At 49.6% G+C, this 24,943-nt stretch overlaps 1 protein-coding gene across 23 annotated transcripts in view; it reads right to left on the bottom strand.

The window, feature by feature from the left end:
• Positions 1-24,943, bottom strand: part of TNS3 (tensin 3) — a 220,368-nt gene that overhangs the window by 115,783 nt on the left and 79,642 nt on the right. For 19 of the 23 annotated variants that reach the window (XM_081536801.1, XM_081536800.1, XM_081536793.1 and 16 more), the window contains 4 exons: positions 7,320-7,372; positions 5,217-5,388; positions 2,810-2,860; positions 914-1,036 (listed from right to left, as the gene is read on the bottom strand). In XM_081536801.1, the coding sequence (XP_081392927.1) occupies positions 914-1,036; positions 2,810-2,860; positions 5,217-5,366 (324 nt within the window). In that variant the 5' untranslated portion in view covers positions 5,367-5,388; positions 7,320-7,372. Of the gene's footprint in view, positions 1-913; positions 1,037-2,809; positions 2,861-5,216; positions 5,389-7,319; positions 7,373-7,517; positions 7,691-16,236; positions 16,337-24,943 lie in introns of those variants that run through there. The other 4 variants (XM_081536799.1, XM_081536798.1, XM_081536792.1 and 1 more) reach the window with 2 other exon arrangements.

Raw genomic sequence — 24,943 nt, 5'->3', positions numbered from 1 at the left:
CTCTGAACACTGTCAGCCGCTGTCTACCCTGCTCATTCAGTACCCTTGCAGGAAACTCACCTGGAAAGTCTGATAGCTCAAAAGGAAGGTTCTTTTACACTAAGGTCCATAATGCAAAGGGCTTTTGTGCAGCTTTTGAGTATGAAAAGTCTGAAGGAAGAAACATTTCAAAATGTCTATATTTTTGAGACATCCTGATGGTGTAAATTGTACAGCGCAGGGGGCAGACCCCTTCTTCTGGGATGGAGCCCCACCCCTTGCCCCCCCACCCCTCTCAGAGCATTCCTCCCACATGCTGCATGAGCTCAAGGTGTCTGGGAAAATGCATCAGATTTGAGGAATCCAGGGTAGTGCAGGAAGAGGCTACAAACAAGCCAAGGCAGTTGAGAAACTGGAGAAGTAAGAGGAGAGGCAGTTCCCACAGGTCGGAGAAGGATGCCTAGCAGGTCAGGAAGCCAGGACAAGACATCGACATCCCTGCGGCCACCTGCGAGCGTGGACACGTCACGTCCACCCCACCAGGCTGGCCTGCTCGGAAAGGCCCATATGACTCCTGCAGTAGCATCCTGCCCACAGTCTCATGCCACTCAACTGGCATCACTCAGGTGGCACAGAGTCCAATGTTGTATGCCTTAATAATGTCCTTTGTTTTTTAAACAGGTGTTTTCCGTGAAAAACAAAAAACACATGAAAATGAAAGGATTAACTCCCAGGGGCCCCCACCTTAGCATCACCATGTACAACTGTGCATTTAGGAACCTCAATCCTATACATTCTGAAGCCAGACTCCAGGAGGCTGGATGACTATTTTCCTCCCCTTAGGATACGTATGAAAACCTAACCACAAACCCCTAAAGAAGCAGGCAATCAGAGTGAAGAGGTAGTCCCCCTGGGCCCCCGAGCGGGTGCTCACCCTGCAGTGAATGACAACCACGTGTTGCGGGTCGCTGTTCAGCCAGGCCTCCTGCGCCTTGCAGATGGTGCACACCTTATCCAGGGGTGGTGCGTGCAGCTCCGGCCAGCCCACGTCCAGAATCTACGAGGAAAGAGAGGAGGCTTTCTGGTGTCCATCTCCAAGAAGCCCTATGAAGCCCTCTCAAGACCTTTTTTTTTTAATTTAGCAAAATATTTCATTTTATAATATTGAACAACTTTGTGTGTCCCTTTTCTAAAACTTAGAACTGTGGCTCCTTTACTGGAAAGAAAAATATGAAGGATTATATTTTCCCCATGAGACATCTACTCCCCGGTCTTATCTGCTTTTGTGCAGCTGGAATGACAATTCTAGAAAGGGCTTTCAGGAGCTGCTAATGGTGCATGGCTCATGGGGAGAGGCCCAGGCCTGGCAAGATCTGAAACAGGAGTTCTTGGCATGAGCTGCTGCCAAAATTCCTCTCTTCAGACTCAAATCGCAGTTTGGGAAAATGCAGTGAGCCATTCCTCCACACAAGGGGCAGATAACTATGGGGAGGGAGATGCCTATCACACGTGACACTCCTCAAAGGAGAGGAATGTGCCCAGGAGGGAAGGAGGAGGCCTTCAAACGTTGGTTACAATTTAGGAACAAAGAAAGTCTGTGCCCCAAAACACAAACTCTGAGCCACTTGACACACATCCCCACCTCGAAGCCTGTGGGCCATGGAGGGCTGTTATTTTTGCTTTCCTTTCCTTTTTCAAGAAGGGAGGGGAGGCAGAGTTCTGTCTTATTATAAAAGCAATAGAAACTGTGTATTGATGGAAAAATTCAGAAAAATGCTGGAAGCAGGCAAAGGCACACACCCCTTCTGCCACACAGAGCGATCAGCTGTAACATTCTGATGACTCCCTTATTCTTTTTCTATGTAGCTGAAATACTATCATACATAAATTCTATTTAGCATAGCTGAAATACTATTAAACATAAATTCTATATTCTTCCCTTGTTAATGAGCAATAAAACAGACAATTCACCATACTATTATCTTCTCCTAATGGCTGCAAAATACTCCAACATATGAAATATAGTATTTGTATATATGATATATATACATATATATATCATATATACCACAACTTACACTTACGCAGTCTTAAAAATTTCCTCCTAAATCTTTGTTATTAAAAAGAATAATGCATGGAAGGAGAGAGGGTGCTGTACAGATGGGGCAGGAAGGAGATCTTTTGAGGTAAAAATGTCTAGATTTGATTGTGGTAATGGTGACATAAATCTACATAGAATGAGATGGCAGAGAACCACACACACACACACACCTGCTACATGTAAACCACACACACACCTGCTACATGTAAACCACACACACACCTGCTACATGTAAACCACACGCACCTGCTACATGTAAACCACACATCTGCTACATGTAAACCACACACACCTGCTACATGTAAACCACACACACACCTGCTACATGTAAACCATACACACACACCTGCTACATGCAAACCACACACACACACACCTGCTACATGTAACCCAGTGGAAGTTGCATGCAGTCTGTGGGTTGTACCAGCGTCAACTTCCTCGGCATCAATATTTTACTACAAGTCTTGCAAGAGGTTACTATTGGGGACAGCTGGGTCAGGGGTGTGTGGGATTTCCCTGTATTATATTTGCAATTTCCTGTGACGTTATAACTACTTCAAACTAAAAAGTTTTAAGAAAAAAATAAGCCATGGATATGAACAGTTCCTAATAGCCCTCATTAAGTCATCATATTCCACAGAGACTTGCTACAGACCCTTTTTGCACGAGCAGGATAAGCATCACAGGCATTTAACAAAACTAAGAATATACAAAGCGCTAAGGTCCTACCTTTGGGTTAAGCTTCGTAAGGTCATATCTCTTTTCCGAGAGGTTTAACACCTACAAAAGGGAAATAAGAAGCTATTAGACTAATCACTGTCCTCAGACCAAAGGGAACAACTGCTTTCTCACAGGCTCTTTGCCTTCGAGATCATGAAAAAGACTGAAATGTATAGATATGTAATCATCATGGAATGAAAAACAAAACAAATAATAAGGACAGTCACCTCTTAGTGGCTCAGATGGTCAAGCATCTGCCTATAATGCAGGAGACCCAGGTTGCATCCCTGGATCAGGAAGATTCCCTGGAAAAAGGAATGGCAATCCACTCTAGTATTCTTGCCTGGAGAATCCCATGGACAGGGGAGCCTGGTGGGCTACAGGCCATGGGGTCATATAGAGTCAGACACGACTGAGCAACTAACACTTTTGAGGACAGCATACACATCCTATGGGACTGGCTTTGCTTCCTTGGAGGAACAAAGTACAGGGTGGAGGGCCCTGGGCCTGCAAGGGGCCTGGTCTCAGGAAGCCCCACCCAGTCCAGGGCCCCAGGCTGCGCTCATAGAGAAGCAGAGCTGTTTGTGGAACCTGATTACACCTCAAGCAAAGGAAAAACTAAGGACAACATTGGAGCAGAAGGGGCTCCACAAGCTTCTCTCTTTAGAGATGGGTGCTATAGAGACCTGAGAGGAAGGGTGCTCCAGGGATGGGGTCCACGGCTCCTTTACCCTAAAACAAGCTGCACCCTGGACCATGGGCTCCATTAGAACCTGCCTCAGAGAGCCGACGCCCGTGGCCTGACCAGGCAGTTGTGTGTATGTGTTGGCGGGGGGGGGGGGGGGGGGGGTGATCAGCCTCCACATGTGCCTGTCAGAGCACACAGTTCAGATGTGCAGGGGGAAAGAAGTGTGTCCACCCCAGGGTTCTCAACTCAGGCTCCGTGGAAGACACACACATCTTTCCTCCCACTTTTCAAAAAGGTCCTTATCCTCGAATGAGGTGAGGACCCATAGCCTCACCATTTTGCAAGGTGGACTCAGGCTCTGAGAAGGCACCACCACTGTGAGGGGAACTGCCCCAGCCCCCAGCCCCCTGCCCCCAGGCCTCAGGTCCCAGGTCCTCACCCTCGGTGAGCAGAGAGCAGGGGTGGGGAGGGGGGGAGGAAGCATCCCATCCCCTGGGCTGGGTGTCAGGAGGAGGAGACCATTCCTGCAGCTGTGATAGAGGACGGGGTGGGACAATCTCATGGGCTGGACCCCACCTTCCCTGCCTGTCACCAGGCCATGCTGAGGACAATGGGAAAGCCACAGGCTGGGCAGGGGCTGCTGGAAGCCACTGGGTGGTCACCTCCCTCTCTCTGCCTCCAGGGCCACCAGCCCAGCCTTTTAGACATCTGAGGAGACCGATAAGGATGACAATAACTGCCTTGTCAGTTTAGGGTAAAGGTTAGCTGCCTTATGGAGATAAAGAGGCCTTCTAGCAGCAGGTCTGGAGAAGGGCGAGGAGCTGTCATCTAACTCAAATAGCCACAGAGCCACCTGCCGGACTGGGCCTCGGGAACAAGAAAGGGTAGGTGGAGAAAGAGGACATTCAGGAAGACTGGTCCTCTTCATCCTCCTCAACTGGCCGGTTAGCTCAGTTGATTACAGTGTGGTGCTAATAACACCAAGGTCACAGGTTCGATCCCTGTAGGGGCCAGAAACTTACAGTGGACTTCCCTGGTAGCTCAGCTGGTAAAGAATCCACCTGCAGTGCAGGAGACCACGGTTTGATTCCTGGGTTGGGAAAGAGCCCCTGGAGGAGGGCATGGCAACCCACTCCAGTATTCTTGCCTAGCGAATGCCCATGGGCAGAGGAACCTGGTGGCTACAGTCCATGGGGGTCACAAAGAGTCAGACACGACTGAGTGACTAAACGCAGCACAGTACCTTTCTCAGACGTGTGCTCCGTTCAACAACCTCATGTCTGTTTGAAAGGGAGCTGGGGTGGAAGATAGTTCTGGATGCCCAACCTCCAGTCCCGGATTCACTTCAGAGGCAGGGGTGCTGTGCGAACCCCAGCAGCAGGGAAGGAAGCTGGCAGCCCTCGGGGTGCACACAGGCCACGAGCTGGGGTGGCTGCGCTTCCACGAGGAGCCCAGCGGCTCCACCGCACAGCGGGCTATGGGGCAGGACAGCCTCCCTGTGGCGGGCCCCCTCCCCGTACCACCGCCTGTCGAGACAACTGCAGAGGAACCACCCGCAGGCTCCTCAGTCTCCACACACAGGGACCTTGGCTCATCAAGTTTCAGCAAACTCAGAGCCCCCCAGTCCCCCAGTCCCCCACCCCCACTGGCATCCCCTGGCCACCCTCATGCTCACGGTCCCCACCCTCAGGGTCCGTCGCCTCCCTCACGCTCAGTGTCCCCACTCACCAAGTAGTTGTCCCCATGCTTGGAGCGTAGCATGCGCGTCACCTCCTGCAGGTTATGCAGGTAAGACTCCTCGGAGCAGCCCGCAGGGAAGGACACGGCGATGATGCGCTCGGTGATGTAGGTGAGATCCAGCTCGCGGCCGTCCTCCATGGCGGGGCTCAGCCCTGCAGGCCTGGGAGACACACGGGCAGCTGTCAGGAAAGGGGCCAAGCGCCAGGAGGGACATTTCGCTCACTGTTCACACCCGGATCTGATGACGGGCTTCTGGGAATTTACTGATTCTCATCACGGGAGGGCACAAAGCTAAACTCCCTTAACGGTTATGAGAGAGGCACTACTAGCTACAAGCAAGCAACACACTGAGGCTCCTGGTAGGGGGCAGGCCTGATGGAAAGCTAGCAGAGAGAGGGCCTCCATGGGCGGGCATGAGTTCAGAGAGCCCAGATCTTGGAAGGAGGGGCATTCCTTACTCTGAGTGTCAAGTCAGGTATAGGCAGCAGGGAAGAAGGCCATCAGACAGATGGATGGCAGAGCAAGAGGCCAAGGCTGGGAGACATCAACAAGTGCCTAGTCACATCTGCAGGTCCCATCCTGGGGGAGAGTGGAAGTCCACTGCCCAGGGAGGAGGCTGGCCTGTCCTGCAGTGAGGAGGAGCTGGGAGGGAATTCCAGCAGCCGGGAGGCAAGGGCTGGCGTCTGAGAAGAGCTGTGTGCCGGCTCTGCTGAGATTGCACCTGGGTTAACCTATAGGGCAGGCATCAGGTATCAGGAGGATGGGGTCTGGAAGAGGATAAAAACGCCATGCAATGAAGCCAGCAGAGGGGAGGACTTAGTGAGGGCCACTGGGTGGGGAGAGCCTGCAGCCCGGCAAGCCCAGGATAATGCTTCCAGCATACAGCATCCAGGCTCTGCTTCCTCATCACTAGGACTGTGCAATGGGGACCACAGGCCCCAGAGCCCCTCCCAGGAAAAGCCTTCTAGGGCTGCAGGTGCTGTCAGCGATAGAAGGTGAAAAATCCAGGTGAGAGGTGATAGGGTCAACCCCAAAGACTGGTGAATCCACGGAGCAGTACAGGACAGTCACGGGAGGGTGGTTTTAATCTATTAAATCCTCCACCACCAGCTTTAGGGGCTCGAAGCTGTTGTTTGTGTACTACTCCTATTACATGAGTCTCTCTCCTAATTCTGAAAAAAATTCAAAAGTATACTAAATAGTTTAAACAAACTTCTGAGTGTTCATCATCCAATTTCAAAATGGACACACAGCCAAGCTTTTTCCATCCATACTCCCTGCTACCCCCTTCCCCACTGTGATTGCCCTAAAAAAACCCAGATATTATATGTCATTTCTATAAGTATTTTTGCATTTATTTCTAAAAGACAAAGATACACTTAGAAATATCTACAATGCCATTATGATGCCCAAAAGAAATAATATCTTCAAATACCCAGTGTCATAAATGTATTTTTAATTGGTTTATTCAAATACAAACAATCACCAAGATATTTTTCTCTACCTTATGCACCAGACATGAATGTAAAAGAGTTCTGTTTACTTTAAAAAATCAAATCCCATCTTTTAACACTGGGACTTCCCTGGTGGCTCAGACAGTAAAGAATCTGCCTGCAATGCAGGAGACTCAGGTTCACTCCCTGGGTGGGAAAGATCCCATGAAGAAGGGAATGGCAACTCACTCCAGTATTCTTGCTCAAGAATTCCATGGACAAAGGAGCCTGATGGGCTACAGTCCATGGAGTCGCAAAGAGTCAAACATGACTGAGCAACACTGACCTATTAAAAACTAATGAGCTTTTCATGTGCTGGAGTCAATTCTAGAACTTTCCCTGATGCTACATTTCACAATCAAATCACAACAACGTAATTACTGATTGGACATTTCCTCAACCAGGGTTTCTAATGCTGGGACATTACACTCCAGAAAGAGACACACATATGATATTTATCAGCTTTGAGCATTTCTATTTAAAATTGAAAAAGACATTACGATTACTACAGAACAAAATAACACCGTGTCCGGGCTTCCTCTGTGAGAGCTGACCCAAGGCCAGAGGCACAGAAGCGGCTTCGGTGATGGACACTCACCTGAACGGTTTGTCACAGCACAGAGAAGCAGGTGTTGATGATGCCCCCGGAGCCTGCAAATGACAAGACAAGAATCATTCTCAAATCTCCTGTGCTGCCAGCCCACATATTGCAAACCCCACTGGGAAGGAAGGATGGCAGTTGCTTCACATGATCATAAACGCTGTCAGACCCTCCACTATTGGCTCATCTTATCACCTGGGAGAGTCGCCAGCTTATCAGGACATCTCAGCCCTAAGACCTCAGATCCCAAGTGACACAATTCCACTAATCAACAGCAGGGCAGGTTCCCATGACCCCTGGTCAGGGCAAGGTAAGTGGTCCTTGGTCATGGCCTATCTGTCCCGGTATACAGGAAGCCCTCAATCAACATTGGCCATTATTACATCATTATTGTTATATCTGCTCGAAAGAACCAGTTACTGATTTTGAGAGAATTCTCAATTTTTACCACTCTGTTTTTAAAAAGCTTATCTGACAGGGAAAAAAATTCAGGTTACAATTACTTTACAGTCTACACAACCCTTGTGGGTGTGGGTGTGTTAAACTCCAAGGCACACGTGTGTGTGAACTAAAGTTGCTTCAGTCGTGTCCACCTCTTTGTGATCCTATGGACTGTAGCCCACCAGGCTCCTCTATATCCACTATTTCAGTAGATGAATCCAGTAACTTTATGAGAGCAATTACCTCCCCATTTCAGAAGTGGGGAAACCAAGGGGCAGAGAGGTGTAAGGTCTCGTGGAAAATGGCAGAGGGGAAGGAGAATCCAGATATCCCTGTCTCAGCTCCCCTGAACATCTTCCTCTCAGGAGGCTCGTTTCTCTCCTGCCTTCTGTGAGCTCTTCCCTGCCTGCTGTGTCTCATGGACACCGCTCTGTGGATCAGACCAGGACATGCTCTGAGTAGGTGACACAGGGGTGACCATGCAGCAAGCTAGAGCTGGCCAAAGTGGACAGAGCCCTGGCACCCACTTCTGCTTCTGCCCACCCTGGCCCTGGGGAACCCTTCTCAGACAGGATCTGACATCCTCCCTCACCTGGTGTCCCACCTGGGCACCTGGCTCACAGTGGGTCCCCCAGTGTGAAGCGAAGAGATGGAAGAGTGAATACCAAGTTTATTTCAGGGATCAATGAGAGACATGACCTCCTGAAATTACACAACATGTGGCCAAGCCAACCCCAAACTGCAGAGGTCGTGACCCGGGCCCCAGACAGAAGCAGGACCTGGAAGGCACTCTCCTCCATGCTCAGATGTGAGAGTGGGCTCTGGGTGTCCATACGCAGTGGCTGGTCTTCCCTGGCCAGGACACATGCCTCTAGTTCATCTCCCTCCTCTCGCAGAGGTGTCTGGGGACCAATTGAGATGGTCCCCATGGGTGTCAGGTACCAGAACTTGCCCTCCACTGTTCCAGTGTCCCCAGCCTCCAAGACCACCTCCCAGTGGGCAACAGGCCTCACACCCCATGTCTGTACTGTTTTGGGCTCCACACCGGTCCTGCCCATCTTCCCAACACCCCAGACTTCTAATGGCTCAGGCCATATGGACTCCAAACAATGCGATTTGGTGGGGGGGGAGTGGGGTCCATTAGAAAGCAAAGATTACAATCTAAAAATATTTTTTAAAGTATTGCTGAAATGTAAATGAAATGTAAACTAATTCATCATTTTAGAAACCAGCTTGTCCATAAATATAAAAAGCCCTTAAAAAGTCTGAAACACGTGATAGCAATGTGAGGAATGACACAGGAAATTACTGGGAAAGTCCATAAGTCTCTATGGACCAGGGCGCTCACTGCATTATGATGTGTGTAACAGCGAAAAACACACAGTCTAAGAGCTCAACCCTGTGACTTAGTTACATTAGATAAACCATGGGGCTCACAGATGGTGACACACTTGTGGGCCTAAAGAGACACCGTGATGTGTGACAGCAATAGCACTAACAGTCACGACAGTCACATGGTCGCTCCCTGGTGCAGAGTGCGTGACTCACACATGCACTCACACCTACACACGCACACCTGGAAATGTCTATCAGTGTGCAGGCTGCCTGGGCAGCAGTGTGTTTCTGGAATGTCCCACCTCATATTTTTTCTTATTTCTTCTTCTATGTTCATTTATTTCCTTTTCTACTGAGAACACAGTTTACTTCTGTAACTGGAGAAAGTGCCAACACCAGGGTCAGCTCAGATGAGGTGCCAGCTCCTGGTGTGGCATTCAGGTCTTCCCGCCAGTGACAAAACTCAGACACTCCTGGAGGGAAGACAGTGAAGGAGCCACTGAGGGTGGACACTGAGCACCTTGGAACTGGAACATTCTTGGCCTACCTAGAGTTACTGCATGACAGCTGCAGGGGCCTCAAAGTGATCCCATCCTCCCCATGGTCAGGTCACAGGCCCTGAACACTGTGCACAGGGCCATCCAGCCTGTCCTTCCTCCCAAGGACTTCATATCCCTTAGGACTCAACTACTAGTCTTGGAAGATCATCAAGATTCCAGAAGAGCTGATTTAAGCTAACCAGACTCCAAACATCCCCATGTCTGAGAACCACTGTTTCCAGTCGAAGGCACACAGCACCGTCTACTGTTCCTTCAGTTCATGCGTTTTCCATTTTGCTTTATACTGTGAGTGTGTATAAGGAAGGCACACAATATGTCTGCAATGTGGGACAGGTACATAATTTATAAATAAATGAACATAATGTAGTGCATTCACACTCCATTACAATTAAACATATGTAGGTCCCAGCCCTGGGGGTGAGTACATAAACCTGTCTGGAGACCACTGCTCCCAATCAACCAGCACAAGGGACTGATTATGTCTTCTGATATTTGCAAACATCTCTGCATTTTCACTAAGAAGTTGCAAACCCTGGTAAGCAGATTGTGCAAACCTATGTGACAAAGCAAAGCAGGAGAGCAGACAACAACAACACTCTGAAGGGAGGGGACGCCATGGGGGTCCTGCAACCCAGCCCCACCTGCTGATGTCCGAGCACTGACATGACCAGGCCAAGTTGCCCGCCCCCAGGCTGACCCCGCCTCACCACTTAGCCTGTGAGGGTCATTCCTGAACACTGTGGGGAATTCCCTCGTCATTCCTGATACACAGGCGCTGAGTTTCAAGGGGGCCACAAAGCTTTCTCCAAAAGCCCTCATCATTCCACACTCTCCAGTGGTGCAGCTTCAATGTCCAAGAGAACCAACTTAGTTTTGCTCTGTAATTCCCCAAATCAGCACACGAGCAAGAGATGACTCCTGTTCCAGAAGCCACCAAGCTGAGCAGCTTCTGGGCCTCAAGTCCCAGGAGGGTAGGAAGGGTGGGCCTGGAGGGCCAGCACCCACACTCCCTGCAGCAGCCTCAAAGCCTTGCGGCTCCACAGAGGGTCCGAGCCAGCCCCCACTTGCAGCAAGTCCTGAACGCCACTGCCCTTCACATGACAGATGTGAGTTAGATGATAAATGCACAGCTAGATGCTACAATAGAGAGATGATAAATAGGTTGGATAGCTGATACCTACACAGAGAACTGTGGAAAATATTGAAAGAGATGGGAATACCAGACCATCTGACCTGTCTCTTGAGAAACCTGTATGCAGGTCAGGAAGCAACAGTTAGAACTGGACATGGAACAACAGGCTGGTTCCAAATAGGAAAAGGAGTATGTCAAGGCTGTATATTGTCACTCTGCTTATTTAACTTCTATGCAGAGTACATCATGAGAAATGCTGAGCTGGAAGAAACACAAGCTGGAATCAAGATTGCAGGGAGAAATATCGATAACCTCAGATATGCGGATGACACGACCCTTATGGCAGAAAGTGAAGAAGAACTAAAGAGCCTCTTGATGAAGGTGAAAGTGGAGAGTGAAAAAGTTGGCTTAAGGCTCAACATTCAGAAAACTAAGATCATGGCATCTGGTCCCATCACTTCATGGGAAATAGATGGGGAAACAGTGGAAACAGTGTCAGACTTGATTTTTGTGGGCTCCAGAATCACTGCTGATGGTGATTGCAGCCATGAAATTAAAAGATGCTTACTCCTTGGAAGGAAGGTTATGGCCAACCTAGATGGCATATTTAAAAGCAGAGACATTACTTTGCCAACAAAAGTCCGTCTAGTCAAGGCTATGGTTTTTCCAGTGGTCATGTATGGATGTGAGAGTTGGACGGTGAAGAAAGCTGAGCGCCGAAGAATTGGACTGTCTTCACTTCACAGCTGGGGAAACGGCATTCAGGACTCTTAGGTGTACAGAATCACACAGTTAGGATGCAGTAGCAACTTCTGACACCAAAACTACGGACTCTTTCGATCCCCCGGCCCTCGATGGTCCACAGCCCATCCTGCCCAGCCTGTCCTTGGGTCAGACTGAAACCAGTGAGGCTAGAGAAGCTTTTCCCGGGGGAGCTAGCCTAGCCCTAAGCCTAGGAGGACAGAGGAATCAGGAGTGAATCACCACTTCTAAGCCAGGTTCTGAGATCTCATGGGCACGAAATCCTGCAGCAGGGGAGAACCTCATTCTGGGGCTGTGTTTGGAACCAAGCAGATGACAAGCAGGGGGTGGGATCCAGATACACTGGAGAGAAGCCCCGTGGCTGCTCAGGGAGCTCATGCCTCACGCCCACTGGAAGCAGCCCAACTTGTACAAACACTGCACTTGTCAGGAAGGTGACATGTGACATCTCTATGCATCTTTACTTGAAAGCAAAGAATTTATCTACTCTTGGAGCAAAAAAGCTGAAGCTCTCATCTATCACCACAGTACAGTTCATGCCTTAAGAATGTCTGATTTATTTTAATGCACATATATATATATGGAATCTAGAAAAATGGCACTAATGGAACTATTTGCAGGGTGGGAAGAGAGACACAGATGTAGACAAGGGACTTATGACACGGGGTAAGGAGAGGGTGGGACGAATTGGGAGAGTAGCATTGACATATATACATTGTGTTTTGCTAAGTCACTCAGTCATGTCTGACTCTGCAACTCCATGGACTGTAGCCCGCCAGGCTCGTCTGTCCATGGGATTCTCCAGGCAATATTGGAGTGGGTTGCCATGCCCTCCTCCAGGGGATCTTCCTGACCCAAGGATCAAACCCATGTCTCTTATGTCTCCTGCTTTGGTAGGCAGGTTCTTTACCACTAGTGCCACTTAGGAAGCCCATATATACACTAATATGTATAATATAAACAGCTACTGGGAAGCTGCTGTATAACACAGGGAGCTCAGATCGGTGCTCTCTGATAACCTAAAGGGGTGGGACGCAGGGAAGGGAGGGAGGCTCCAGAGGGAGGGGATATATGTATACATAAGGCTGATTCATAATATTATACAGCAGAAATTAAAACATTATAAAGCAATTATATTACAATAAAAAAAATGTCTGAGAACTACCTTGCTGAAGTCTCTTGAAGATGTTCCTTGCTCATAAGTAATCCTACATCCTGACCTTGGAGAAGGCTAAGGAAACCTCTCTACTTGTAGACCCCAGGCCCCTAGATCTGTGCTGCAAACTCCTTTTCTCTTGTTATTTTGCAAGAAGAGGGCTGCCCGCCTGCTTTCCTGGGGAGCCTTTGGAGGCTGAGACCTGCAGACCACCACTGCCCTCTATGGACTAGTGCCAGTGTCCTGCGTGAAAGCAACTCAGGCACCTCCCAGTTCCTCCCAGTCTCCCTGTCTCCAGTGCAATGCAGCACCCACCTCCACCCTGCCCAGCCTCCTTCACCTATGTCCCCTTTGGCACATCCTAATCACAGCTTGCAATTTCTAAAGGTACCAAGAAAAAGAAGGAAGAAGGAAAGAGACACAGGTGGGATCCGTGGTAAAGGTTAACCTATGAAAGGTAACCCATGAGGCTCAGGCTGCTTCTCCTTAAAAGTGCTGCTTGAGGCCCAAAGCTCATCTGCTTGGACCAGTATGTGGTCCTGGGACTCTGATGAAGCCTCTGGCCTCCCTGGGCATTAGTCTCTTCTGATAAAATGACAACTTTGGATCTAGTGCTCAGAAAGCCCGGCCCAGCCCTGAAATCCCCGAGTCCATGGTTCTGAGGCAGAGACCAGCGAGCGGTCCCCCCGATAAAGAATCAGATGACCTGCCTGGGGGCTCTCTTGTTCAATATATTTTTCAAATTATTAAAATTCATTTATTTTCCAAATGGGGTTATTTTTATATTTAAAATAGACAACAGCAATTTTGCTGCCAGGTGCCCATCTTTCAATTGAGGATAGTAACCAACACGACATCTGCATGCCGATACAAACTTCTTTCATTAACAGAGGACAGAGATGGGTGCGCCACTGGCCGAGACCAGCAGAGGCTCAGTCCAGAACACTTGGTGACTCTGGCCCAAGCACGTCTGGGAGGGAACTGCTTTGCCCCGATAACTGCGTCTCTCTAAAAAGGAAAGGATGGGGTTCGGACAGGCCAGCCACCATTTGGGAACAGATGTAGGACAGCCACATACTTCCAAACAACAGAGGGAGAGAACAGGGTGCCCTGGGGTCCTGGCGGGGACCACTGGGGTGAAAAGGCAGCTGGAAGCTCACTGGGAATGAAGGCCAAAGCACATGTCCAAAGCGGGAGTGCTGATGCTCCGGGCACACACCCCGCCAGCCCCGTTTGGACTGAATACACACAGGTCTCCACAGTGCCTGGGGGCCCCTGTGCTCACAGACATGGGGGTGCCTGGAGGAGAGGGGGAGGCGGGATCCTCATCCACTGGGCAACATCTCCTAAGAGTCACTCACTCCCCAGGGCGGATAGGGTTCCAGGACCCTGGGTTCCCAGCTGACCTGAGGTTTACTTGGTTCTGTCAAATATCCCTGCACCACCTTGAATCAAGACTCAAACCTCTGCTATCTTGACAGGATGCCAAGTATCTTATACTTTTTCAAGGAAAAGGTGTAGTCGATGTATCACAGGAAACAAACACCCTGAAGGCCTTACTCTGGATGCAAAAAGTGCCATCAAAGGCTTTGGATGAGGGAGCTGCTGTCACAGCCAGCAACCGTGTCCAAACCAAAAGACCCTGCATTGCCAGTAATGAGCGCCAATAATAATCTGCCAATGTGAGAAGCAGATCACTGGCTTCCTATAGGCTTCTACAAAATATGGTGCTTAACAAACCCAACAGAGGAGTGATACAGCGCAGACGCCACATCACTGAGGGCCTCAGTGGAGCCTAGGGGACCACCTGAAAGGCTTACAAGAGGGCTCTGATTCGGACTGCAGGGAGGGGTGGAGACAACAGCAGCTATAGGCTATGCGCTCTGTCCCCCTCCAATCGCCAGGGCAAGAAAGTGGAGGAAAAGACAAAGCAAGACCCGCCACACAGGAGTAAGCAGTGGGACCAGGGCTAGACCCATGCCCTCACTCCTCGCCATGGCCATCCTCCGGGCTTCTCCGGGAGTGCCTTCCTGCCCCAGGAAGCTGTGACTACAGGGCCACATAGGAACAGCCAACTGACACAAAGCCAGGGTTAGCCACACAAGGTGTCCCTGCATTACCAGGCACCACTCTCCCTTAGTTTTAAAGGCCTCTAAGAACTGGTAACAGAACTCCAAATGCTCCAGCTGTGTGGCCTTGAGCAGGCACCTTGCCCTCTCTGTGCTTCATGTTCCTCACCCAGAAAATGGGCTGATAACTACAGCAACCTCTCTGCAAGGTGGCTGTGGGGTTAAAGCAGCAAAGGCTAGTCACATACCCAGAACAGGGCCCAGCAGAGAGTAAATGCATTATTAACATTTACAGCAACTACGTGTTTTCTGGGAAACCATGAGATGAAGGGAGGGGAAAATGAGAACAGAAGAAGTGTCTTAATAAGAACGACTCGGGGGACTTCCCTCATGGTCCAGTGACTAAGACTCAGTTCCCAATGCAGGATGCCTGGGTTCAATCCCTGCTCAGGGAACTAGATTCCACATGCTGCACCTAAGACCCACTGCAGCCAAATAAAAACATAATTTTAAAAAAAGAAACACTTGGTGGGGAGTACACACATGTCAGCAGAGGAGGGGAGGCCACGGATGCTTCCCTGTGAAGATGTAACAGCACCTGTTTCTGTCACAAGCACAAATACACACACACATACACACACACACACACACACACACACACATACACACACTGTGGGCCTGGCACAGGGGAGAATCAAAGCCTATGTTGGGGGGATGATGTTCCCATGTCCCCTTGCCACACAGTACAGCAGGCAGCAAAGCACTGGAGTCTGCAGGATGAGGGAAGGAATAAACCCAGCAGTCATTTCAAAGCAACAGAGGGCTGACCTGGCCATTTTAAGGGGCAGGAGGATACTGTTTTACATTTCAGTAATGAATGTCTAGTTAGCTTTATTTTCAGGATAATAAAACTAAATGGGGCATATTTATTTATTATTTAAGTGGCTTAAACAGACTCATTATCTAAAAGAATAGCAGCTGAAGAGTAGCAACTCTCTACACCTTCACAAGTTTGTACCATATGGAATCAATGAAATAGGGGGTGGCTGGCTATTAGGAAGAAATTGTCCATCGAACAGCCAGGTAGTGAAGCACCAATTCAGACAACCCAGTGACGGTGAAGGACAGCCCGTCCCCACAGACCATAAAAGGTGGATTCTGCTCACTGGCTGGGTGGGACTCACATGCTGCACCCGCCCAGGTACAGGCTTCGGTAACACATGTTCTCACCCACGGGACCCCCTACATGACCCCGTGGAAGTATCTAATGAGATCTCCCCCACCCCCCACAAAGTGAGGAACCCGAAGCAGAGGCCTCCCTCCCCAGGCTCACCGCCCCCAACTCTCACGGTGAAGGGTGGCACTGGGATCCCTGGGCTGCGCCCCTGTTTCCCACCTCCCCTCGCCCCCTCCAGCTTTTGGGTAAAGAGCAGAGAAAGAGCTTTCAGAGCTGCCATACCAGGAACTTGGCAGGGCCCGAGGACACTTCACAGCCCCCAGCTTTCCAGAGTCGCCGGACCTGTGTGCTGCTCCCAGCCATGCTGACCAGCCCTGAAACTGGCGCTGTGAAAACGTCTCATAAAAAGGAACAAAAGGGACGTTGCATAACCAGAGCCAGATTCACAAGGAAGCACAAGGCCTGGTGGCAGTGCACAAATGTCATCACCCAGCTGGGGACCAGGGAGGAGGTTCCCTTAAGGAGACCAACTGAAACAGCTCTGCACGTTCTGTTTGTTTCTCCAGGAAAACAGAGTTAAAAATACATTTTAAAACTTTTTGAGGGACTTGCATGGTGGTCCAGCGGTTAAGACTCCATGCTTCCACTGCAGGGGGCACATGTTTGATCACCGGTTGGGGAACTAAGATCCTGCAAGCCACATGGCGTAACCACAAAAATAAAAAAATAAAATCTTTTAAAAGGCAACAACTAGCCACATCCAGTTCAAACACGAAGGCCTTCGTGTGTTCACTCATTCATTCACCTACTCACCGCCTGGCTGGTAGGGTACAGGGGTTAAGTGTATCTGCTTTGGAACCTTAACGCCTGGGTGAGACCCCAGCTGTCTGACCTTTGGAAATTACTTCTCCGTGACTCAGTTTTCTCATCTGGAAAGTGGGGGTATTGGGAGGATTAAATAAGGAAACATGCAGAGCTAAGAATGGCATCTAGCAGATAATAAAAGCTAAGTAAATCTCAGCTTCGCATTCAATCCTTGTGTTTGGGTGCCAGGGAGGGATTGGCCCATGGGAATGAAACTACCCCACAAGCCCACACTAAATGCAGTAACCTGCCAAGACCGCAGCTCCATTCAAAGAAATAAGACTCAGGCAAAGAAACTTTCCCAATGTCAGACAGCCAGCAAGACACTGTTCCCTTCCAGAACAAGAAGACCAGAAACAGATTCATTACCAGGATTGCCCACCTTGAGAATTTTTTTCTTAACACTCCTACAATTGAGCAACAATTACCATGAATTACTAGAAAAATACACACCCCTCTGAAGTTAGGAAACTAAAAGTGTGTGAAAGTTGCTCAGTCATGTCTGATTCTTTGCAACCCCATGGACTATACAGTTCACGGAGTTCTCTAGGCCAGAATATTGGAGTGGGCAAGCCTTTCCCTTCTCCAGGGGATCTTCCCAACCCAGGGATAGAACCAGGGTCTCCTGCATCGCAAGCAGATTCCTTACCAACTGAGCTAAGGTAACATCATTCTTCCCCCAAGCTCAACTATGAGAAGCAAGGTTTTGTTCACGCTAAGACTTGTTGTTGTTCGGTCACTAAGTCATGTCCTGAGACTATGTCTATGCTTATTTGTCACCAAACACTCAGATTTCTGAGATGCGTAGGCTGGTCTGAACTATGTGGAACTCGGAGGCTGATGAAGGGAGGGAGGGAGGCCCAGGACAGGCAGCGGAAACAGTGCTTTCACAATCAAGCCTGATGTCCCAGAGGGCCTGGTGGGCAGAGGTCTGCAGGGCAGGCAGCGGCCACCCCCAGGAAGCAGAGCGTGGGAGCCAGGGTCAGGGCTCAATGCTCCACATAACTTTCACAGTCCCATTAAAGCAGAGTGAGGGCAGGCGTAAACAGAGGAGAGGCGCCAGGAACAGACTCAGTGCCAAGTGCAAGGGGAGGCCCTGCAGATCCCTCTGGGGAGGAACTCACTGCCCTGGGGAGCACGGCCAGCTTCTCCTTCCAGAAGCAGTTCCCTCCTCCCATCTTGCTCCCTCCCTGCCCCTGGCCTGATGTGGCCCATGAGTGGTTCAGCAGAAGCAGGGAAGCCGGGAGCACAGGAGCCAGGGGGGCCAGTCCCACAGTGGAGCCGAGGGCTCGGTGGCAGCACGTACACGGGCTCCAGCTGAGGGCCTCCTGCCAGAACCCTGCAGGAACCAGAGAGGGGTCAGGAAGGACCACACAGAGCAGGGGTTGTGTCCTGCTGGCGCCTACGAGTCCCGCCTCTGTGGGGATCAGAAAGGGCAGAGCCAGAGCTGCCCCACCCCCCCGACCCTCGTCCTCCTAAATTCTCCCAGGAAACCTACTGGGATTCTTGGGAAGGTAGGTGTCCCAGAACCTAACAGGTATCTGCCCACCCACCTGCCTGCCTGCCTTCTGTCCTTCTGAATTAGCACAAAACCAAGAAACAAACACAAAATCAAAGTCAAAGAGCATGGCAGGACCAGAAGGAAGCAGGCGCCTGATATCTCCATTAGCTCCTGAAATGTCATGTTCCTTGGGTGCCAAGTTTCCAGGAGGCCAAAAGGATAAGGGAGGTAATGGTTGGACACACGTCAGACTGTAGGGACACTGCGGCTTTACAGGTGACCCAGCCTGTCTGAGGCTGCATTCAACTCACTCCCTTGACACCCAAAGTCACAAGGGAAAAGCAGGCAGCGCCGGACCACGAACTGCCCAGAACCAGAGCCCCATCCTCCATCTCCACTATCAGAACCTCCCCTCCAGCTGTCTACACTAGAGGCTGTCCAGTAGATTTCACTTTATGAAATAGTCTGGTACCTCCCTTAAATTAAGAGGAAGATTCACATGGGCCCATTTTATAATTACATCTAAACAGGCAGTCTTTTTTTTTTTTTAATCAATTATTTTATAACAAGAACATTTCATTTCTTCTCACAGAATACCACAGGGAGGGGCGTGGGAGGCCCTCACAGCCCTGTCCCTGGCAGGATGACCCTGGGGATGGTCTACTCTGGCGGAAATCATGTGGGGTCTCCTTCCAGGCCAGATACAATGGGGACCCCAAGCTGGGGAGCTGGAGTGTCTGTCTTAGGTCAGCTCAGTCCTCACAGGACAGCAGGGGGTTCCTGAGAGGGACCATGGGGGTGAGGGGTAATCGGGCCACCTGTCCCCTTACCTGTCACATCAGCAGAATTTTGAACGCTTCTAAGTTCCAAAATCACTGCAGATGGTGACTGCAGCCATGAAATTAAAAGACACTTGCTCCTTACAAGAAAAGCTATGACCAACCTAGACAGCATATTTAAAAGCAGAGACATTACTTTGTCAACAAAGGTCTGTCTAGTCAAAGCTATGGTTTTTCCAGTAGTTATGTATGGATGTGAGAGCTGGACTATAAAGAAAGCTGAGTGCCAAAGAACTGATGCTTTTGAACTGTGGTGTTGGAGAAGACTCTTGAGAGTCCCTTGGACAGCAAGGAGATCCAACCAGTCCATCCTACAGGAAATCAGTCCTGAATATTCATTGGAAGAACTGATGCTGAAGCTGAAACTACAATATTTTGGCCACCTGATTCTAAGAACTGACTCATTTGAAAAGACCCTGATGTTGGGAAACATTGAAGGCGGGAGGAGAAGGGGACGACAGAGGATGACATGGTTGGATGGCATCACCGACTCAATGGACATGAGTTTGAGTCAACTCCGGGAGTTGGTGATGGACAGGGAGGCCTGGTGTGCTGCAGTCCATGAGGTCGTAAAGAGTCAGACACAACTGAGCGACTGAACTGAACTGAAGCACCAGCTCTCATCTCTGTGCAATGGGTCAAGGGTGGCAGCCTCTAGGCTTCCTGAGGATTGGAGAAGTCAAGAAGTGCCTGTCCCCATGGCTCCTGGAGGTATCAGCTCAAAGCCAGACTCTTCACCATCATCATCAGAGGGCCCTGATGGAGAGAAGGTCCGAGCCCAACTCCTGCATATCACAAGAGAGGAACACGATGGGGAGTAGCAGTGAGTTCTGGAGGGAAGTAGACAGGGCCAAGCGTGGTGCCCCAAGGATAGGCTGTTCACTCCCTACTCCATGGTGATGGAGAAGACCCCAAGCCTGGGGATTCAGGTCTCAAAGACACCATCAAATTCCAAACAGGAGTGCTCTCAGCCCCAGCCAGGGATATGAACAATGTAAGAAGGAGCAGCCCAGAAGTGACTAGCAGCCCTGGAAGAGATCAGACATGTCTCTAGAAGGTGAGAACCTGTCTTTTAGCCCTAGGGTAAGGTCACTCAGCCTGGGCGGGTGAGAGCTCTCTGCAGACACAGGGTTTCAGCAGCAGAGATGTGGGTCTACTGTGAGGTGTCCAGCGGGAGCAGTGTCCTGTCCGGCAGGCCCATCCTACCCTGATGCCCAGACCACTCAGCCCTCCATCATGGATTTCTTCCAGCTTGGCCTCTCCTTGTGCCCACCTCTCAGGTTGTACATGAACTGTTCACCACAGGTTCAGGTGGAGGCAACTGCAAGTGAGTTAGGGTCTGTTCTTTCTAATGGGCAAGTCAGGGGAAAAGGTCTTAGGACCTCTAATCAATAACTGATCAACTATAGTTCATTCAAGGTTGTCATGTTCTTAAAAAGTCACCATGACACTGGCCAGGCTTCTGGTGCCTCGAAGTACCAGTTAGCACTTCAGGACTATAGCTGGGTGCCACTGTAAACAGAAATCACGAACAAAAAGCAAAAATATTCCCCAAATGTGGCACTAAATATAAATACACCTTGAAAAGGACCCTTGTTTACTCTTCGTCTGAGGGCTCAAACAAGAGGCACCTTGTGCAACCCAGCCGATGAGTGCCCGCATCAGCTCAAATTTTCTGCCCTTCTACACATGTCCCTGGATGGCCACAAAATCACAGTGAGTGTTGATTTGGGGATTACAAATAAGTTTTCATAAATAGGCAAGTTTGCAAATATATGATCCACAAATAATGAGCAGTGACTGTAACTGAATCTGTTTTTATTTGTAGATGATTCAGTCTTTGATTCATCTAAAAAATACCTGGAAAACTTCCCAATTCTAATGTTCCCACATAACAAATTTGTCCCAATAATATCATGAAAAGAATCCTAATCACAGTCTAACCCAATCACGTTTGTAAGTTTACGGGATGTCATTTCTTTATTCCAAGGATGCTTTATGCTCCTTAGGAAGCTAAGCCCCGGAGTTCTCTTGCCTCCTTGGATGGCAGGCTGGGTGGTGAATGCCACCACTCTTCCTTCTAAAGACACATCACTGTCTCTGCCGGAGCTCTGTTCTCACCTGGGGATTTAGGACGCCACACACTGAGCTGCTTGGAGCATTTTTTAGACAGAGACTCTGAAGAAGCTGGCTCTGTGTTCTAGAACACAGACAAAAGGACCACAATGTTGTCTACTCAACACTGGGAGAGGAGAAGGGCATCAGGAGGTAAGAGACTGTTCCCAAGAGGAAGGGATCTCAGTGAAGCAGCCCAGCACCCTCGCCCACCCTCCCAGGCTGCAGAGTCCTCCGTCATCCCCACGCTCAGCTCCCACGACCTGCCAGCCTTGCTCAGAGTGGGCCCTCCCCTCGAAGACATCTCCTTCTAGACCAGGTGCCCAAATTTTAGCTGGCAGCACAACCACCCAGAAGGCTTAGGAAAAGAGATCTGGGGTCAGGGGTGGGGTCAGAGACTGTGTGCTTCTAAGTTCCCAGATTTATGCTGCTGCTGGGCTCACATCACACTTTGAGAACCACTGACTAAACTATTTGTGCATTGCTTGGTTTGTACTAAAACCTTGTTACCATATACTAAGATGACTTTATTAAAGCGTCCCTCACTGTCACTTTCACTCAATGTGAAACCCCAATCTCCCAATCACATTTGGAATGACCACTGCAGCCATGCTGTCAGCTTTTACTTGAATATTCCCAAGGGCAGGGAGCTCATTTCTTCATAAATCTCCAAGTCCATTTTAACTCTTACTTTTCCAAAGTTGTTTGTTACATTGAGTTTAACTCATTCGACATCAACCCCTTTGGAAAGGAAGCTGTATAAATTTCTCAAAGAGAAGAGTAAGAATGCCCTTGGCTAGTTTGACACTCACTCTTATGTAGAATGTTTTTAAAAAGCTTTATGAAGCAAACATTGCCTTTTTAGAAAACAATATATCAATCACCTCTGTGTCCTGTGCTGATGAACACAGCAGGTTTTCAGGGAAGCATTTCATCAAGCAGACACAGTGTCCTTCCAGAGGCCAACCGGGCACAAGGCCACACTGGCCACTGGCGGGCAAGCCTTGAGCCCTCACATATGGGAAATGACTGTGCAGGGTGGGGAGCTGGCAGTGTATCTCAAAACATGGTGGGTGACACGTATGATGAAAAACAGTTACTGGCCACTGGGCCTCAGTCACCTGTTCACCTTGAGCTCTGTGCCTACACTACTTGCATCTTGCAAAATAACACTGGGAGAGGGAGACAAGGGTCTGGAGCTTCAGGTGCCCCAAGCTTCCAATAACCCCCAAATGAACTGCATCCACACACCCACCCCCACAGCCCCTGAACCACTGTAAAGCCAACCCCAGACATTATACCACTTCACCTAATAAGTATTTCGGTTTCTTTAGAATAGAGACTTAAAAAAAAAGTACAACAAAATACCAGTATCATTAGTAATCATTCCTTAATATAAACCAAATACATCATCATATTTGTACACAAACATGTGATCAATGTTCCAACGACCCTGTCTTACAAGTATTGTTTTGGTTTTGTTTTTTTACAGTCTGACACTTTGACTGGATCCACATCAAGTCTTACCATGTTTATTTAACCTGTTTCTTCAGTTCCTTTACAATACAAGTTCCTCCTCCTCCTCCTCCTCCTCCTCTTCCTGCAGTGTATTTGAAAACAACTGGGGCCCTTTTTACCCAGTAGAATTTCCCTCTTCTGGATTTTGCTGACCTCTTTGGAATTATTTTTCAGATCGCTCTGGCCCTGTATTTCCTGTAAGTTGTGGGTGGATCTGGCTTAATTTGATTCTGGTTTGATTTCTGGTAGGGGCAAATATGTAATCAATGTTCCAACGTCCTTCCCGTGAGGCCCACATGACCCCGCCAGCTTCCCTTTGTGACCAAGGCAGTTACAGAAGGTCACGTCCTAGAGCCAACTGCTTCGCCCTTATTAGCGGTCTGAAACATAGCTATTCTATCACTTTCTCAACATTTGTCAGCCGGAATTTCTCACCAAATAAGACTTTCTTCCTTCATCTATATTTAACTCTGAAGTATAGATCAAACATGAAAAGAAGGTGAAATGCTTGATTGCTTTTCTTTTACCAAATTTCACGAGTTGGTTCCCTAGCAACCCAGCAAAAGTCTCAAAGTCACAAAGCTGAAAGCTGTGACAGCTCCAATCCAGGCAACACTTAAGAGGCCCCAGTCCTGGGCTCCACACCTGCTCTCCAGACCCAGTTCTGGAGACAGGCCCCTGGATCCCCTCCCTCCCTGGCTCCCAGGAGAGGGCCAGGTGGAGGGCCCAAGGGCATGTAGGATTTGGGGGAGAATCTGACACCCCAACCCGGGATCCCAAACTGACAGCCAGGGTCACTCCGCCCCTCGGCCACTGCTCCCCGGCAGAGACTTCTATATGGGGGAGTTCGCTGTTGTGCTTTTTTAAAGGAATACTCTCCTTACAGGTAAAGATACACTCAGGTAATTCAAGTGCTACAGTAATATGATGCTTCTCCTCCATCCCAATTCAAGGCATTGAAAAAATAAGTGGTTGGTTTTCCCTTTCAGTAGTCACTGCTATTTCCACAACCAATCACACAGAACCACTATCTTCAGGCGCCCCTCCCACACTTAAAAACCTGTGACTGCTATGGACTCAGGGCCATAAAAGAAAAGAAATAACACTCAACCTGAGTTTTCTTATCTACTGCAGACTGCCAGCCTTTGGACCTGGGGACACCCCTGTCATTCCTTGAAAACATTTCCGAAGGCCTGTCCCTGGGAGAGGAACTGTCACTCTGGAAGCTGTTGGCCCTGGCGACCTGACCACCGTCACCCCAGAGCACGGGGCATGGGGACCCAGGATGAGGGTGAACAGGGACACCGAGCTGCATGTGTCACACCCCGGTGGACGTGCAGAGGACACTGACATCTGACAGGAGGACAGGAATAGACACAGGGGAGCAATCGCTGGTGTGACTGAGGGCGGCTGGTGTGGGTTTTAGCTGGGCTCCGTGCTGCCATGGGTTAATGTGCTTCCTGCCGCCTTCGCCTCACACCCGCAGGCAGGACTGGCAACAGCAGGGAGCCACCAGCTCTCAAACCCCAGCTCCAAAAGGGGTGGCTTTCCCTTAATTTGTGGAGGGTTGTCCCTCTTTCTCAAAGGTTCCTGAACTGAGATTTGAGGAAAGCCTCTGCATGGCTGACCCGGGGTTCCCACTAAAGAACTGCAAACACCATTGGGGCCTCTTCACCAATCCACCTTCCCAGAAATCCTGGCAATTCTACCTCCAAAGGTGAAAAAAAAAGCCAAAGCCTGGGTGTTATTTCAGGTGTGGGAGGGAATGGTGAAATCAAAGTTAGGGTAGACCAAAGTCTGGCCTGGGGTTAGAAAAGGTTGCAGGCAGGTGCCTCTTCCCTGGAGATCTACGGGAACCCACGCCCAGGTGCAGGGATAGCTCAAGGCAGCATTTAGGGGAGGTGCTGAGGGCAGCGGCAGGCAGAGGCCGAGCAAAGGTCAGGGCCCCTTCCGTAACGGGAACTGGCTGGCCCTGACCAGTCTGGCCTGGGTCCTATCGATTCCCGAAAGGAATGGAAGAGGTCTTCCCATCCCAGTGTGGACTCACACTGACTTCATGCCAGTCCAGCTCCCCAGCCTTCAAAAAGGACTCTGAAGTGAGAAAAAAATACAACAAACGAGCAACTGAGAAATGGAGTAACAAAGTCATCAA

This window comes from Giraffa tippelskirchi, chromosome 10 (genome assembly GCF_054371585.1).
Source record: "Giraffa tippelskirchi isolate mGirTip1 chromosome 10, T2T-mGirTip1v1.2.pri, whole genome shotgun sequence".
Classification (NCBI taxonomy): Eukaryota; Metazoa; Chordata; class Mammalia; order Artiodactyla; family Giraffidae; genus Giraffa; species Giraffa tippelskirchi.
This window is presented reverse-complemented; position numbering and strand designations above follow the sequence as displayed.